Below are 13,096 nucleotides of genomic sequence, written 5' to 3' on the forward strand. Positions count from 1 at the left end.
GGCAAAAAACACACATAAATACATGAAAACATACTCAGAGGCTCTAAATAAAAATGTGCAAAAGCAGCAGAGACCTCCAAAGCAGACATCCAAGCAACCTCCACTCCCCTAACACAAACCATGAAACACATACTTCACAAAACCAGTGTGCCACACAATCACAGCCCTTAAGGCAAAATAACACACCCAACACACTAGTAATAGGTGACTTTATATTCTGGCACACTGACGTCCCACTCACTTGGCTGAACAAGGAGAAGGTTACTGTTAGCTGCCTGTTGGGTGCCAGGATCCACCACATAACAGAAGCACTCAGGTCATTCCAGAACAAGTACAAATATGACTCTGTCATTGTCAATGTTGGTGTGAATGACCTGAGCCATACCTCCCTAGACTACATGAAAAGAGACATGGAGGAGCTCTCTGATCACGTAGCCCAGGCCGGTATGACCCTGACCCTGAGTAGCATCCTGCCCTCACCAAGAATGATAACACAGTATAGAGAAAAAAATGATCAGTTTCAACAACTGGCTAAGCTTCTGGTGTCATTCACAGGGGATCCAGTGTCTGTCAGCCTGGGATGACATGCTCGACAAGCCATGCTGCTTCGCTAGAGACGGCTTGCACCTGTCAGCCTTAGTCTTTCGGATAATGGCCAAGGATCTTGCCACCCCCATAGTGCCTTTTTTAGGCAAGGCTCAAAAGACAAACCCACCGCTGTCAGTAGCACAAGTAACTAAAAACTGAGGGTAATGCTACTCAATGCCAGAAGTCTAAACCTCAAAATGCACACACTCGAGGCACTCCTCAGTATGGAGAAAATCGATATATGTGTAGTAACAGAAACCTGGTTTAAGGCTCCAGAGAGCACCCCAGAACTACCAGGCTACAACTCATACCATACATTTCGGCCACAAAACCCTGATCGAAATACAAAACGCAGGGGAGTATCCATATTCATCAAGGATACCCACACTTTCAGGTTAGGGCATAGCACGATGCTTCAGAGATCATCCACGTGCAACTAACAATAGGAAAAACTGCTATTCAAATTATAGCTTGCTACAGATCACCCACCATGTCCCAGGACCCCCACTCCGCATTCCTGGAAACACTGGGAAACATAAAGGTCCTACCAAACACCCTGATATTGGGTGATTTCATTTACTCAAACACTAACTGGGAGAACTACTCAAGTACAAACTCCCTTGCCCAACATTTCCTAGAATTTATAAACTCAAACACCCTGGATCGACTAGTCAACATCCCCACCAGAGGTGACAACATATTGGACCTGGACATCACCAACATGGGCGACCGGTGTTCCACACTGGTGGTCAACCCCTCACTGGTTAGATGTGACCATAAACTAATCACTCTGGATATCCACATTCCGCCACCACCCCTGGTCAAAGAAACCACTGTGAAAAACTTTTCAAAAGCAAACTTCACGTTAATTAAGACCGAGGTGGGAAGTTTCAAAGCTCCCATGCTAAAGGATAACGCTGTCCAAGCTGCAAAATCCTTTACTAATGCACTCTAAGGGCACCTACAAGAATGCATGGATCATGCTATCCCTAACAAAACCAAGACTCACTCCTCCAAGAAAAGGAAACCAGTCTGGTGAACCCCTGCCATAAACAAGCTATACAACAGAAGGAGGAAACCAGTACAGAGAAGAGTAAAATCCCAAGAAGGGAAGACATCCCTGATCAGTGTCAACAAGAAACTATGTTCCCTCATAAAATCATCCTAGGCTAGCTTCGAAAGAAAAATTGCCATGGACTCCAAAGATAACCACAAGGCATTCTTTAGCTATGTCAAGAATCTAAGTGGCAATTCTCAGATCTGCTCGGAGTGTAGAATGGCATAAAATACACTGAACTGACCGATATAGCCAACATCCTGGCTGACAGGTTCAGTGCAAACTTCACCCCCCTCTAACCTCCAAAAGGGCTCATAACTATACCAGAAGAATGTAGTGCCCCTGAAATCACAGATACTCAGGTTAAAACAGCCCTCTCCAAACTCAAAAACACAGCATCAATGGGACCGGATGGTGTCCTGGGCTTCATCCTACATGAGCTCAAAGATGAACTAACCCCTCACCTAAACACACTGTTTAAACTCAGCTTCTTCAAAGGCTACATGCCAACAGAGTAGTGCACAGCAATGGTTATTCTGCTCCACAAAGGTGGAGCCACAACGGACCCCGGGAACTATTGCCCTATAAGCCTGTCTAGCTTGGTCTGCAAAGCTATGGAGCTCATCATCATGGATCTCATTAACAGAGACATTGGAAACCTCCAAACACTGGACCCTACCCAGTTCGGCTTTGTTAAGGGCAGATCATGCCTCCTAAACCTGGTGGACTTCTTTGAGACAGTTACCAAGGCTATAGACGAGGATAAGGTGGTCCACACAGCCTACCTATACCTCACAAAGGCCTTCAACACCATTTCTCACTCAGGTGTTATAGACAAGCTCACCAGCTTGAACATAAATCCCTACGTCATAAGATGGGTTGCCAACTGGCTCACGGACAGAACCCACATGATAAGAGTTGCAGGAGCTAGGTCTGACTCTAAACCGGTTACAAGTGGCATTCCTCAGGGCTCAGTCCTAGGACCCCTGCTGTTTGGCATATACTTCTCAAAGGTACAGGCAAGCACAGGAGGACTATGGCTGACCAAGTTCACAGACGACTGCAAACTAGGGGCTATAATTGACTCTCCGGCTGACACAGACATCCTCCAAAAGGGTCTCATTGAGACAGATACCTGATGTCAAAATCATAGCCTCAAGCTAAATGCCAAAAAGTGCATAGTCATCCCCTTTGGAAAAAACAAAGTACCCACAAACTACCACGTAAGTGGTAGCCCCCTAAATATGGAAGACATAATAAGGGATCTGGGGACCCAAGTAGATAGTAACCTCTCCTTTGATAATCACATTGCTAAAGTGGTTAGAAAATCCTTCTATCTGGCCCACCTAATCACAAAAGGGTTTACATCCAGATCAAAAGAGGTCACTGGGCCCATCTACGCATCACTCATCAGACCCATCATAGATGCCCCATTTGGGATGTACCTTACAAGACACCTGCAACAACTGGAAAGACCACAGAAGTACCTCTCCAAGAGGATCATTGGCCTCAAGCAGATGCCATATGCAGCTCGACTGAAGAAACTCCAGCTGTACTCGGTTGCATACCGCCTACTCAGATGTGATCTCTGCCTGACATACAAGGCCATGTCCAACACAGAATTAATGGACATGCTCCACCTAAAGAAAACCATATCCCCTCGAGCCACACGCTCCAAGGATCTAAACCTCACCACAACAATAAATAGGACATGCTGGAGGGATAGATTACTGTCCCAAAGACTTCCCATGCTCTGGAACAAGATTCCAATCTACATTAGGCAGAGCTCCTCACTAACCCTCTTCAAGAGAAACCTTGATGAGTGGATGGGAAACAGAAAGTTTACCTCAGGGATCACTTCAATGGCTCTGCAGGACAGAGGCACAGGGAACTAATGTAAGGGGGCGGTGAAAGCCAACACATTCCAGCTAGGCTTATAAATGCCTTCGAGCAGATAGCCTAGTACCTACCTATGAACCTATGAACAAGGTCAATAAAAGGAAAATGTCAATATATATAGTAATACTGGTAATAATGATGATGTAATACAGATAATATTACTTTATATTGCAAAGAGGTTGCCCTCCTGCAGGAATTAAACAAACTAGTCAAATAGCTGTTGTTTTTATTGGTCATTATTTCTGCCAAAAGAGTTTTTGTCCTGCAGGCTATTTCTTTTAATTTTTTATGTTTACCATTCCACAAGAACAGATTAGTTTTTAGAACAACTGATTTTAAAGCCAAAAGTAGCTACAGACTTTAATTTTAACAAGTCTATTAACATTTTTCTTTGCCTAGCATTCTAATTGTGAATCATTTTTTATCCATTGTAAGGAAGTTAAGTGACAACTTAAATTCTATGGGAAGGGGACCAAAATTTTCACAAAAATGACCAACTATTTATGTCCTTTGCAGAGTCTATATGGGTAAGGAAGCATCTAAGTTCACCCTTTCTAGGAGATTAACCACTTGTATTGAGTTTTGTCTCTTTAGACATGGAGGGCTCTTACCTGCAACTCTCTAGGGCTTATTTTACTAATGTTACTGCTTCTGTCGTCTTTTTCAGTAATGCCACTCTTAACATTTGTGCAACTGCCACATGGTCTTCTCCCAACACCTTTGTGAGACTGTGGAAGCCTGATATTGTTTTCAGGTTCAGATCTTCCTTTGGGGCAATTGTCCATGATATGTTCCCTTCAAAGTAACTGCCTAAGAGGGCTTTCTAGGAACTCTGTGTGGTTGGACATCATCTTATCAAATATGAATGATCTGCATTTTACCAGCTGTGTAAGAGGAATGTCCATCTGTAACATACCCCTTTATTCCCTCCTTTGTTTTTGTGGTCTGGAGTCTCTTCTCCTACTTTCCCTTTTTCGACTTCTTCTTTTAGTTATGCACTATAACCAGAACAGATGAAGAGAAGTAGTCTGATCGGAAGCATGAGGGAAGCACTTTATCTCCCTTTTAGTCCTAATGCTTGCAGCATCAGTCCTTTCAGTTACAGAGGACAGCTTTTTCATACAGATCACTTGACTTGCTTTTGTTAAGTACACAGCATTCGTTTTTTGTCATAGTTATTCATGTTCCAATTTACTGCTGCTGTCTGTTTTGTAGCATTGCTCTTCTTTGTTGTACTTTTTCAAATTTTATTTCCTAGTCCACAGGATCTAGTCAATTTCTCCCTTTTGTGCATCCAGTTTACCCATTAGTTCCTCTTGTGGTATGAGATTTCCCTGGTGGAGTTGAGAATCAGATGTTATCAAACAGACCAGTCAGCAGACTGCTGTACCCCACCCTCTTAGCAATTTGTGAGCTCAGTGATCATTGCCTTCAGGAGGTTCATAGGTACTTCAGAGCATGTACAACCTACCATCCAATCAGCACACTGCTTCACGAGCAGGCATACTAGGCTGTACTTGGCAATACGTGCGCATTCCTTTAGGTCTTGCCAATGCAGAGAACCATGCTGGTTACTTCTGCCCAGGCTGAATGAGCCAGCATCATCCACTCACTTACCATTCACTGAACCTGGTCCCTCCAGCACCTGTGCATCTACTCAAACACAGCTTACATGGGGCATTGTTAGGGCTTTATCTTTCTGCAACAATGGGTTGAGTTTTGTATTTTCTCATGTTAGGATCAAGTTTTGCAGCAACAAGTAAACAAATAATTACACGAATAAGTGAAACCTACATTGTAGAACAATATTCTGTTAATTAAACTGTGAATTGTTTCTTCTTTAACAGACATAGGAAATGTTCTGTACCCTGCCCAAAGATTTCCAATTTCTTGAGGCCACATACGTGGAACAATGATTGTTTTCCAGAAGTGCTACATAGCCTGTGTTTTAAACTAATGTTGTAAGTTATGCCCAGTGTAATAAATATGAAAGAGAAGGCCTTTTAGAAGTGGGACAGTTACTAATGCAGCAACATTTCCACTGTAGCTCCACATAAACTCTTTTGCTGTTCCCCGGAGAATAAATGTAAAAGCCTACGTTTTTCGTGTGTGTGTGTGTGTGTGTGTGTGTGTGTGTGTGTGTGTGTGTGTGTGTGTGTGTGTGTGTGTGTGTGTGCCTTTCTCTGCATATGCATGTTCAAATCTTCTGGCACACAAGTTTATGTGTGAGTTACTTGCTGTCTTCCCCAAAGCACATGATTTTAAAAGTTTTGGATCCATGCAGAGTTGTTAGGCTAATGGCAAAGCAACAAAATAGGCAGGTAGAAACAGCAAGCTGGAAGCTGATGAAAACAACAAAAACACAGGATCCAAACACCAAATTTATTAAATTTGTTAAGCTAATGGCTTTGAGGGGCAGATAACCATGGCACAATTTTGTCAATTTCTTTTTTAACCTTTATCTTGGATATTTTCACCTCCACCCTTACATACTCCACGTATGATTTGGAAGAACCTGAATCTGTACTTCATTTCTGCATAATCAGATTTATTTCCCTCTGTTGTAGAAACTGCTGGCGAATGTAATTTGTGATGGTTTCCATCAGCATTCTTCTAATAAACTACCAACCATGAAAATCCTCTCCCTCCTCACCAAAAGCAGACTAGCATTTGTTTATTACTTCAGCTTTGCCTTCCTTATCTTGGCTCATTCATGTTTGTCTGAGTAGCATACCTCTCAACTGCCCAGATTTTCGTAGAATGTCCAGATTTATGGCTCATATTTTTGGTCTTTTCCTCATAAAATTTGTATTTTCTGGTAAATCACTGGGATGATCTGAGGATTTATGTCAGTAAATAATGACATACATTTCAGTTTCAGACCTCATATCTTTCAGAAAATGTATGCTAAAACAAACCCTGTTACTCTAGTAACTTTCTAAGTTTATAAGAGCAATATTTAAAGCATGTCCCTATTTTTGGGCCATTGTCCCCCCATTTTGACAGGCTTTGTCCAGATTTCTTGCACTAAGAAGTTGAGAGGCATGCTGAGTAGAAATTTCTGTTAAGGCGGAAATATATCTACTGAGCTCCTATGCCACAGGGAAGGTTCTACCTCTGTTTTTTTTTTTAATTTAATTTATCAGATGGTTTCTTATAGCGTTCCATGTCCCAGCTGCTAAAGGTACCACCTGTCCCACTTTGCGAGGGACAGTCCCTCTTTGGGCAGTTGTGTCCTGCAAAGAAATCGAAAAAATGGCAAATGTCCTGAGATTTTAGGACAAAAGTATTTCCTATATTTTATGTAATAGTTGCATAAAACAGTTATTCTGTATCTAAAACACCTAAATGTTATAAGAAACAGAATAAGCAACTAAAATGCTACAAGAATAAGCTTTTATTTAGGCAAAAAAGTGAAGTTCTGTCCTTTTTACTGGCCATTGGTATGTTTTGCCTTGCAAAATCTGACGTTTGTACCAAAAATGTCCCACTTTGGGCATTTGAAAAGGTGGCAACCCTACAACAGCTGCATATGTCAAGAGGCTGAAAACAACATAAATACGAAAAAAAAATTAATCTGAAGTGGATGATAAGTTGCTGCTTCATATGGAAAGACAAATTTCCCATTCCTTGACCTCTTTTGAAAAGATGCTTTTCATACTCAGTGACAATTGCAAAAGGCATCTGCAGTAGTTGTAGTGTTATTGTTCCTTCACAACTAATTTACTTGTCCAGTCTTGGCTGTTCACTTTTTTATAGAAAGGTTGTATTTGAAAATTTTATTCCATGACTATTTTTTTCCAGTCTGGGATGGATGAGTTAAAATCCTATTTCCCGTACAGAGTGGTTAAAAACATGATTGATTCATGCTCGTTGGAAGTAATTTAAAAGTTAATTTTGCTTTTGTGCAATTATGTACCAAAGCAGAGTTTTTGTAGAATAGATATCCCAGAAAAATATCCTGGTAATTTTTTTTTGTATTACAGTGCTGGATTACAATGTATTGATTTTCAGAAGATGATTTGTGATTATAATCAAGTTAGGCGTTTATCTACTCCATCCTCTGTCACTAAACCTCCACATGTCATCTTAACAACAGTTTGGATCTGGTACTGGAAAGATGAATATAACATCTGGGCTGAATATGGCAATCAGGTAATTGCATGTTTCTTTTTCTAAATTGTTTTAGACGTCATTACGTTTTATTTTATATTCTCATTTTATGAAATAAGGATTTGAGGGGAAAAAGGTATATGTACTGAGGATATTCTTAAGGGTGAAATCTTACAGAAAATGTACATTTGCTGGTTTACATGTGCAAAGTGCTTCCTGGTGAGTGGATATGAGTGTCGTGGCAAGCATTTTAAAAAAATAATCTTCATGTTCACTTGGTTATCGTGATCTGGCTTTCTGCATGCTCTTTTTGTTATGACGGCCACTGCAGATAGTGCTGAAACTGGAAGATTTTTAAATGTAGCATTATAAATATGTATTTATAGCAGCAGAATTAACATTTCTGTATCATTATTAAGACACTTCAAAAGTCTTTCTGAATTGTAAACACGTCTGCAGTGAGGTACCTAGAGGTAAGACAGTATCCTCGTAGAAACTTTGATAGCATCATTGGCTTGACTCATTTGATAATGTAGGACATGATATATTACTAAAGCAGTTAACTGCTTTTTTCAGGCCTTACAAAGGTGCCTTATTATTGAATGATGGCCTCATTATTAGCTGCATCTTCTTCTTGCCTCCCCATGATGTAGTTTAGAGGACTGTATGAATGTAAGGCATTCATTCATGGACCTGTCATTTGAAGTCTGTTTTCAAATTGAAGACGCATGTTCAGAGCATATTTTCAATTAATTTCTATGGGGAGTGGGCCTGACCACCCCATCCGATGCAAGGGTTTTGCTTTACATCTACTTCACATATGAAATCACTTGGAGATTACTGAACCACAAGGAAAGGGAAATTCCACATGCAGTGACATACATTGACCAGCTGTGATTTTAGCAAACTGTGTGTCATCACACAGTGGCCATCCTATGTGCTGATGGCTTTCAGGACTGCACAGTGGCAAAAAAAGACTCTAGATCTTTTCTTGGAGAAAAGGAATAAGCCATTGGAGTGTTGTTTTGCCTTGCTCGCTCTCTCTCTTTAGTAGCCTTAATTGATGAGCATTACTGCTGGTTATTACTGGCAGTGAAGCTGCTGTTTGTGTGACAGATCATAGTTTATAGAGCTGCTAGAGTACATGCTGCAGGAAACGAAAGACGCAAAGTCAGAGATGAATGACTTTATTCAACTGCTGTGAGTTCTAGTTCAGCTCTTTTAAAATATAATATTCATGCTACTTATGTATGCATTTTAAAGGGAAGCAGAATGGCTGGAATTATAACTTGTGCAAATTCCATTTCATTTGAATGATGCTCAGAATAAAATGTATTCTGAGCAGAATTAATAAGCACATTTTCATACTGACTACTCACTTACTTTTTATGTAGAGTGCAGTGCCATAATTAAAATATGTTTGGTAAACAGTACACATGAGGCATACAATGGAGATGTTTGCTTTCATCTGTATTAAAATATTTTTAACACACTAATTATTGGAGGGTCAGAGTCGAGACAAATGTCATTATTGCTGCTAATAATATGAAGATACTATATTCATTAAGTAATGTGAACAACTGCATTGAAACATTGCATCTGTCCTGGAAATATTACAAGATACTGACTAAAATATGTAGTTACAAATGTAGTTTGTCAGTTTTCAGAATTTATGGCCCAACATATCAGTTTATCTTTTCCATGGTCTTGCATCATCATTTAAAGAACATTTAATCTGATGTTAGCTTTTCCATATAGGTTGTCGGATCCATCTCAGTTACAAAGCCAGCCAACATCCAAAGATTTCAGCTTACCAAGCTCTGCCATCTTTACCCATAACTCCCGCTTCACCAGCGCTACCTCAGATCTAGTTTGCAGCCATTCCAGACAGCAGCTCAGTAGTATGCTCTATTCACTGTAGCAGTTTCTAGTAGTGATTTTTTGAGAGTGCTTAATATTCTGTTTTTTTTTTTTTTATTTGGGGTACTTAACCAGTCAGAGTTTGCATTTATGTAGTGATAGTGATAGGTTTAGTGTTTCTATTCTTAGCAGATGGTTTTTCAGCCTTTAGAGCTTTTCTTGTGGTGTTTATTATGTGTGCCAGGGTTAGTTTAGATATATGTAGGTTAGGTAGGGTTAATGGATAAGGGTTTTAAAAAGTGCATTTCTTGTGGGCGTAAGCTTTCATCTGTGGATGCCCATGAGTGGTGCATCTGTTGCCTTGGAACTGCTCATCTTGAGTCTCCTTGTGCTATTTGCAAGGGCATTAATGAGTGGAGGGATAAGCTGATGCTGAAAGGTCTCCTTTCTTTGGGTGACTATGCTTCAGCAAAGGGTGGGTCAGAAACAGGGTGCTAAGGACCGTAAAGTCTTCAAGGGAGATTGTAAGTGGTTGGTCCCCTCTGTGGCTGTGTCTGGCTTGCCAGATCTGAACGTCCCAAAACTCTTGAATCCTCTGGTGACTGAAGCTGTGACACCTTGGAGTCCATCACCTTCGGGGTTGGTGTCTCAGAGCCAGTCTGCTTTGGCTCCCTTACACTGGAGCCAATCTCCTTTGGCTCCATTATCTCAGAGTTGGTCTCCTTCGGCTCCAGCTACTGGCAAGGGCCCTTCTCCTGCCATTAGCATGCTGAGCCCTTTCCTGGCAAGGAGGGCTCTGTTTTCACCATAGTCCTTCTTGACTCTACCTCGGATCCAAGTTTCTCTGGCTGTGATCCATAAGTTGGATCCATTGTCTGGTTGGCAGTCTTCCAATCTCTCCTCTGTGGCTTCTTTGATTCATTAATCTTGATATGTTGGGAGCATGAAGACTTCAAAATTATAGCGGTTAATGTAGTTCTTTTTACAAGCACAGATGGAGTTAGTCCGCATTCATCGGTCTAGAAACTCACCCCAAAGCTTCGGGTCCTGTACCTTGGTTTCCTCCCTCGGGCTCTATGGATCTGAGGTTTTCAGAGCCAGTAGTCTTCCACTTCTTAGGATCAGATCTGACAGCTGGGCTGATTTTGACTCCAACCCCTACCTAGGTTTTTTACTCCAGCAACCCAGGTGATTTCCAGTCTGTCCTTCCTGTAGGGCCCCTGACATTTTCCATTTCCCACATGGAGTCTGTGGAATGGGAAGTGTCTGGTTAGAGGCAGTGCAAGACAAAGCCTTTGGGTTTGACTAAGGAGCCTGTCACTGAAGACACTAACCTTGAGGAAGGCGAAGGAAGGGTTCCCCAAATCCTCCAATAAAGATGCCTTTTCCGCCAGTCATTTGAGTGCCTTTGTCAGTGTTGGGGTTGGAATGCCTAAGCCCTTTCTCCAGAGGAGTCTGTATTTTTGGAGGCCATCAGGATGGGCCCATCCATGTCCTGGGTTGTTCCCCCTCTGGATGCACTTATTGACCTGGTGTCCTAGATGGCATGAAAGGAGCCCAGTATGGTGGAACATATCCCAAAAACCCTACAAGAGCCTCACCTCCCCCCCAAAGATCATCAACACTGGAGTAAGGGTTCAGCCATAGATGCAGTCATGGTGGTGGCAGCCACTAAGAAGGACATTCTGGAGGAGAGTTCTCGGTCCATCCATGAATAGAGAGTCACTGGCATTGAACCACTTAGGGAAGCACACCTTCACCTCAGACACATTTGTGCTGAGGTTGTTAAAATGTCTATGTCAGCTGACCAGGCTTCAGTGGGACTTTGTGTCAGAAGTGTCAAGAGCAATAAAGACGCAGCAGACACCGGACTCCCAGAAGACTCTGAAGACTCAGCTGTCCACCCTCCAATCCATCTGTAAAGTGTCCATGTGTCTCCTTTCCAGCACAGCTGATGGCCCTTCCCAGGCAGCTGCCACCAGCATCCCTGTGAGCCACCATGCTTGGATGAAGTTGTGTGACTTTGCGGACTGGTTTAAGGTGTCCTTTTTAACACTGCATTTGGTGGACCTTTTCTGGGAAACAGAAGGGAGAAAACATCTCTTTTTCTGGAGATGTTAGCAGTCCTTTCAAGAGGATCCTTCTGATCGTCCTCCCCTGGTGGGGGGAGGGGGGCAACCACAAAGGACTCTGCTGTCATGACAGGTGTGGTATGCAGAACCAGGGCTTCTATGGTGGTTTCTCTAGGAGACATTTTCAGTGACCCTGTAAGTTTGCCTAACTGTCCTGCTCTGAAGGTATTGTGTCAATAGGGTTTACACCTCCAAGTTTGAGAGGCTATTTTACCACAGATGCTTGGGTGTTGAGTCATATCCAGAGGCTATTCATTTCCATTTTTACAAGTTCCAAGTATGACTCCTAAATAGCTTCCAGACAGTCTGCTCCATCAGAGAAGAGTAGCAACCATCAAAATTCAGAAGCTGGTATCCAATCGAGTCATCCAAGAGGTCCCACCAGACAAACAAGAATCCAGGGTCTGCTCAAGGTTCTTTTTGGTTTAAAAAAACCCAGTAGACCACAAAAATCACGACAATGCCAAACCAGATAATATAAGAAAAACGGCTGCAGAAAAATGAAAAAGCAGGCTCCAGCTGAAATATGTACACTTGTTTAATAAGTCTAAAATACACAGAATCCACAAAATATTGTAAGCGCTTTCATTTAACACAATTGCTAAACTTCATCAGACATTAAAATGATCACAAACCCTTGTTTAAATATTAGCAGCTTGTTCCTGATTGGTCCATTCCCTCCTTCCTATTACATGTTCTTATGTTTAAAACTGTGATGCCCTTAAATAACATAAAAATTCCCCCCATTAATGAATCATCCTAAATGCTATACAATAAAATTAAATGATAAAATACTGGGAATAAAATGCAGTAATCAAAATACAATACATATATTCCGCTCAAATACTTTAACATTCTAATTTCCTTCTTTCTAATGCTTTTAACTTTAGTAAAGGTATTATGGAAGTACGTTCATTTAATCCTGGCAAACTATCAGCTTGAAACGTAATCTGCAATAACAATTCTTTCTTTTTTAAAAAAATAGTCCATGGAGACTGTTATTAAACAAGTGTACATATTTCAGCTGGACCCTGCTTTTTCCATTGTTCTGCAGATGTTTTTCTTATTTTATTTGGTTTAAAAAAAAAAAAAAAGTCCTCAGGCCAGTCCTGGATTTGAGTAAGTTTGAGCAAGTTAAATAAGTTTGTGAAGCAGACCAAGTTCTGGATGGTCACAGTATAGTCTATTTTGCCTATGTTGAGGAAGGATGAATCGATGTGCTTGATCAATCTCAAAGAAGCCTTACCATCTTGTAAAGATTGTGAGGTGGTCCAGGAGATTTCTGCAGTTCTGGCTGGGGGCTGGTCATTAATAATTCAGACAGCTGCCAGTCAGTCTCTCCACTGCCTCCTGGGTGTTCACCAAGTGTATGGCAGTAATAGCAGCCTGGCTCAGGTTGCACGGGTTCCATCTCTTTCCCTACCTGGATGATTGGCTCCTAACTGCC

General features: G+C 41.5%; 1 protein-coding gene across 1 annotated transcript in view; it reads left to right on the plus strand.

Moving 5' to 3' along the window:
* The window catches only part of LOC122815567 (protein mono-ADP-ribosyltransferase PARP12-like), a 991,743-nt gene that overhangs the window by 428,831 nt on the left and 549,816 nt on the right, over positions 1 to 13,096 (plus strand). The window contains exon 6 of the mRNA XM_044088173.1: positions 7,531 to 7,699. Within this exon, the coding sequence (XP_043944108.1) occupies positions 7,531 to 7,699 (169 nt within the window). The remainder of the gene's footprint in view (positions 1 to 7,530; positions 7,700 to 13,096) is intronic.

Source organism: Protopterus annectens, chromosome 11.part0 (assembly GCF_019279795.1).
Source record: "Protopterus annectens isolate FY-2018-M chromosome 11.part0, PAN1.0, whole genome shotgun sequence".
In the NCBI taxonomy this organism is placed as follows: domain Eukaryota; kingdom Metazoa; phylum Chordata; order Ceratodontiformes; family Protopteridae; genus Protopterus; species Protopterus annectens.